The sequence below is a fragment of the Pecten maximus genome, chromosome 4 (genome assembly GCF_902652985.1).
Source record: "Pecten maximus chromosome 4, xPecMax1.1, whole genome shotgun sequence".
NCBI lineage: Eukaryota > Metazoa > Mollusca > Bivalvia > Pectinida > Pectinidae > Pecten > Pecten maximus.
Window position 1 is genome coordinate 51090773 of NC_047018.1, and position 6238 is coordinate 51097010.

At 45.7% G+C, this 6238-nt stretch overlaps 1 protein-coding gene across 1 annotated transcript; it reads left to right on the plus strand.

Moving 5' to 3' along the window:
• Nucleotides 1-740: 740 nt before the first annotated feature.
• LOC117326628 (cell wall protein IFF6-like) lies at nt 741-4513 on the plus strand. The gene is made up of 2 exons (XM_033883389.1): nt 741-786; nt 3555-4513. Exons 1-2 carry the CDS (start codon nt 741-743, stop codon nt 4511-4513), a joined length of 1005 nt encoding a protein of 334 aa, XP_033739280.1.
• The last annotated feature ends 1725 nt before the right edge of the window (nt 4514-6238 follow it).

The window sequence follows — 6238 nt, forward strand, 5'->3', positions numbered from 1 at the left end:
GAAAGTCTTACACCTGTCTCGGGAAGGTCTTACACCTGTCTCGGGAAAGTTTTACACCTGTCTCGGGAAAGTCTTACACCTGTCTCGGGAAAGTCAAATGTGGGATAAATGTACGCTGGTATAGCGCTTGGGAAAAGGTCACTTTTGTCATCACGTTTGTCAGAGACGTATATACCAGAGATTCGAAGGATATACAAGTCTTGCTTTTGTCGTCACTTTACCGTTTTCCCTTTTCCATGGTATTGGATAGATTAGCGATTTGTATCGATACTGACAGCTTCTGTCACTGTCACGGAGTTAATCATTGTTGATGTCGTCAGTGTATCAGTGACATTCAAAAACCCTCAAGTTACAGCACATGACAACACATTGTAATTGTATTATCATATATATACCCGACTTGTATTGAGAATGGCCATGGGCAATCCGACGTTTATGTACAAGCAGACATGAGCTAGCTATAAGGGCGGTTTTAGAACCTGACGAATGTCCGTATGACGAGAGTAAATGAACAGAGGGGTAGTGATCAGGGGCCGTATTTGACAGTACGAAGCTTTCATCATATCAACCTCATTAATGTGCTATTAGGAGATCGGGTGGAGGCTCCCTACTCGGTTCAATTTTGCTGCGCCGGCATCTAGGGTATCCGTGTCGTGATCAAAGGTAACAGGAGAGGTCCCCGCGGGACCCGGGCTAACGACTGGATACCCGAGTTGTCATGGGGATAACCATATATAAAGATGGCTGACGCTTCATTACACCTGGGGAGTATGCCTGCTAGTCCAGGTAATATATTTATACTAATTAGGGCATGGCAGTGTTAACCTATTGGCATTCCTCATACCGCCAACATGCCTATAAAGCCTACAGAGTATATTGTAATACCGCCAACATACCCCCCTGACTATAAAGCCTACAGAGTGTATTGTAATACCGCCAACATACCCCCCTGACTATAAAGCCTACAGAGTATATTGTAATACCGCCAACATGCTCCCCTGACTGTAAAGCCTACAGAGTGTATTGTAATACCGCCAACATGCCCCCCTGACTATAAAGCCTATAGAGTATATTGTAATACCGCCAACATGCCTACAGAGTATATTGTAATACCGCCAACATGCCCCCCTGGCTATAAAGCCTACAGAGTGTATTGTAATACCGCCAACATGCCCCCCCCCCCCCCCTGACTATAAAGCCTACAGAGTATATTGTAATACCGCCAACATACCCCCTGACTATAAAGCCTACAGAGTATATTGTAATACCGCCAACATGCCCCCCTGACTATAAAGCCTACAGAGTATATTGTAATACCGCCAACATGCCTACAGAGTATATTGTAATACCGCCAACATGCCCCCCCCCGACTATAAAGCCTACAGAGTATATTGTAATACCGCCAACATACCCCCTGACTATAAAGCCTACAGAGTATATTGTAATACCGCCAACATGCCCCCCTGACTATAAAGCCTACAGAGTATATTGTAATACCGCCAACATGCCTACAGAGTATATTGTAATACCGCCAACATGCCCCCCTGACTGTAAAGCCTACAGAGTATATTGTAATACCGCCAACATGCCCCCCTGACTATAAAGCCTACAGAGTGTATTGTAATACCGCCAACATACCCCCTGACTATAAAGCCTACAGAGTATATTGTAATACCGCCAACATGCCCCCCTGACTATAAAGCCTACAGAGTATATTGTAATACCGCCAACATGCCTACAGAGTATATTGTAATACCGCCAACATGCCCCCCTGACTGTAAAGCCTACAGAGTATATTGTAATACCGCCAACATGCCCCCCTGACTATAAAGCCTACAGAGTGTATTGTAATACCGCCAACATACCCCCTGACTATAAAGCCTACAAAGTGTATTGTAATACCGCCAACATGCCCCCCTGACTATAACGCCTACAGAGTATATTGTAATACCGCCAACATGCCCCCCTGACTATAACGCCTACAGAGTATATTGTAATACCGCCAACATGCCCCCCTGACTATAAAGCCTACAGAGTATATTGTAATACCGCCAACATACTCCTCTGACTATAAACCCTACAGAGTATATTGTAATACCGCCAACATGCCCCCCTGACTATAAAGCCTACAGAGTATATTGTAATACCGCCAACATGCCCCCCTGACTATAAAGCCTACAGAGTATATTGTAATACCGCCAACATGTCCCCCTGACTATAAAGCCTATAGAGTATATTGTAATACCGCCAACATGCTCCCCTGACTGTAAAGCCTACAGAGTATATTGTAATACCGCCAACATACCCCCCTGACTATAAAGCCTACAGAGTATATTGTAATATCGCCAACATGCCCCCCTGACTATAAAGCCTACAGAGTATATTGTAATACCGCCAACATGCCCCCCTGACTATAAAGCCTACAGAGTATATTGTAATACCGCCAACATGCCCCCCTGACTATAAAGCCTACAGAGTATATTGTAATACCGCCAACATGCTCCCCTGACTATAAAGCCTACAGAGTATATTGTAATACCGCCAACATGCTCCCCTGACTGTAAAGCCTACAGAGTATATTGTAATACCGCCAACATACCCCCCTGACTATAAAGCCTACAGAGTATATTGTAATACCGCCAACATGCCCCCTGACTATAAAGCCTACAGAGTATATTGTAATACCGCCAACATGCCCCCCTGACTATAAAGACTACAGAGTGTATTGTAATACCGCCAACATACCCCCCTGACTATAAAGCCTACAGAGTATATTGTAATACCGCCAACATGCCCCCCTGACTATAAAGCCTACAGAGTATATTGTAATACCGCCAACATGCCCCCCTGACTATAAAGCCTATAGAGTATATTGTAATACCGCCAACATGCTCCTCTGACTATAAAGCCTACAGAGTATATTGTAATACCGCCAACATGCTCCTCTGACTATAAAGCCCTACAGAGTGTATTGTAATACCGCCAACATGCCCCCCTGACTATAAAGCCTACAGAGTATATTGTAATACCGCCAACATACTCCTCTGACTGTAAAGCCTACAGAGTATATTGTAATACCGCCAACATGCTCCTCTGACTATAAAGCCTACATAGTGTATTGTCTTCTGTTGAAGACTCTATGCTGTGAGGACGTATCTGCTGCCCCAAGGGTCCATTCAATGTGATGACGTGGTAAATGCCTTTTGTTGCTATCTGAGGGTGCAATATACAAATAATTGTACGGGCAATGTTAACACACAATGGGGACCAACTTGAGACCAACTCAGGACCAACTTGAGACCAACTCAGGACTACGTAGCTCGGAAACAACTCGGAACCAAATCGGGACCAACTCGAGACCAACTCGGGACCAACTCGGAACCAAATCGGGACCAACTCGAGACCAACTCAGGACCAACTCGAGACCAACTCAGGACTACGTAGCTCGGAAACAACTCGGAACCAAATCGGGACCAACTCGAGACCAACTCGGGACCAACTCGAGACCAACTCCGGAACAACTTGAGACCAACTCCGGACCAACTCGGAACCAGCTCAGGACCAACTCGGAACCAAATCGGGACCAACTCGAGACCAACTCAGGACCAACTCGAGACCAACTCAGGACTACGTAGCTCGGAAACAACTCGGAACCAAATCGGGACCAACTCGAGACCAACTCGGGACCAACTCGAGACCAACTCAGGACTACGTAGCTCGGAAACAACTCGGAACCAAATCGGGACCAACTCGAGACCAACTCAGGACCAACTCGAGACCAACTCAGGACTACGTAGCTCGGAAACAACTCGGAACCAAATCGGGACCAACTCGAGACCAACTCAGGACCAACTCGAGACCAACTCAGGACTACGTAGCTCGGAAACAACTCGGAACCAACTCGAGACCAACTCGAGACCAACTCGAGACCAACTCGAGACCAACTCGGGACCAACTCGAGACCAACTCAGGACCAACTCGAGACCAACTCGAGACCAACTCGGAACCAACTCGGGACCAACTCGGGACTAGCTCGAGACCAACTCGGGACCAACTCGAGACCAACTCGGGACTAGCTCGAGACCAACTCGAGACCAACTCGAGACCAACTCGGAACCAACTCGGGACCAACTCGGGACTAGCTCGAGACCAACTCGGGACCAACTCGAGACCAACTCAGGACTACGTAGCTCGGGACCAACTCGAGACCAACTCAGGACCAACTCGAGACCAACTCGGGACTAGCTCGAGACCAACTCGAGACCAACTCGAGACCAACTCGGGACCAACTCGAGACCAACTCGGGACCAACTCGGGACCAACTCGGGACCAACTCGGGACCAACTCGAGACCAACTCGGGACCAACTCGGGACCAACTCGGGACAACTCGGGACCAACTCGGGACCAACTCAGGACCAACTCGAGACCAACTCGGGACTAGCTCCGGACCACATCGGGACTAGCTCGAGACCAACTCGGAATCAGCTCATGACCAACTCGGGACCTGGATAACTCGATAAGAGTTGTATAGTATAGGGACCACGGAACCAAATGATTTCCCATAGACGGTAATGTTAACGTTTACCACTGTACTGCTTAAATGGAGTTTACAACACTTGTTTACTAACCATAATTTTGAAGAATGTCAGCTCAGAAACCTGTAAATAGAATGATTAAAAATTCTACCAATTTGAACTTTTTTTATATTGAGATTAAAAAAAAAAGCATGTACAGATTTCCAAAAATCGTTTCCGAGACATTCCCCAGTTATGGTAGTGTCGTATCTAAGGACGGGCAGACATTTTTCTTTTTTGTAATGCGTGGATACGAACCGCTACAAAAGCGAGTGCGTTCATTGAGACAAGTATCAGTCTATCGATACATATACATAGTATACGTTCTCAATACACACGCCAAAGGGTTTTTGTTTTCATTGGGGTGATTACAACTAGCAGGGTACGGATATGGAAAACGTACAAGTATACGCATTTGCCAGGGAGCGTATATTATTTCAATAATGATACCCAATGTCTTTCAATAATTTTTACAATTATCAAAATAGTCTTGCTATAGGTGCAGTTCATCTAAGAATGGTGTCTAGTTAATACTTGAAGTTCTTTAACATACACGTTTTCTATCAAGTTCCCCGACATTTAATACTTCAGACATTGTCAACAGGACTGTAACTTGCTACGCCAATTATAAAAGAACAATATTTTCATTTGCTTTATTTTTGCTCAGAATTTTATGTTTGGTTGAAAGGGAAAAATTGCAAAACTACTCATCGAACTTTATATGTAAAGTTTTTAATCATCACAAGATGTACTTGAGTCAGAGGTACTGCTTTTTTATTTTCCTTCCCGACATCTTTTCTTGTTTTTGATTTTTTTTATACGTTTGCTCTTTTTTTTCTCGACCAATCGGTCGGCCATTACAAATCGAACGTCCTCTAGTTCGACGTTGTCGTCATCTGAAAAATCCAACTTTCGATTCACAGTCGTAGCCATATTTGGCTGGCTAGCGGTGGCGACGGGTGGTCTGCCAGTGGTGGCGACAGTTGGCCTACCCGTGGTGACGACGGGTGGTCTGCCAGTGGTGGCGACGGGTGGTCTGCTAGCGGTGGCGACAGTTGGCCTACCCGTGGTGACGACGGGTGGTCTACCAGTGGTGGCGACGGGTGTTCTGCTAGCAGTGGCGACGGTTGGCCTACCCGTGGTGACGACGGGTGGTCTGCTAGTGGTGGTGACGCATTTTAGTACCCGGGAATTGATGTTTATGGACGATGAAACGGCACCGTTCCTGGGTAGAAATGTATGGGCAAATTTAAGCCAACGTCGAGGAAAATGTTATGATGTTATAGAAGAGACACCGGATAGATTCTTAAGTCTATACGGGGAATTAGTCACCGACCCCCCAACTGAAATACCGAACTCCAATGTTTTTTTCAAGGAGAAATATGTTACTAATTACGCTCATGTCCGTGTTATCACACATTGGCGGTTATTTTTTAAACAAGTGGCCGCTATTGCACACACATTTTGCTGGTTACATTACATGGCCATCACGCCAGGGTAAGTTACCGGAAGCTGTGGGGGGTGTATAGATGGGACTTCCCCCGAGATATATATTCCACAGGAAAACCAGCAACTTTACTTTAGCAAATGTAATGCGAACTGAAGGTAAATCTTGTAATACGACATTTGGTATTGTGACGTCATCAACCTCATTGGATTTTCT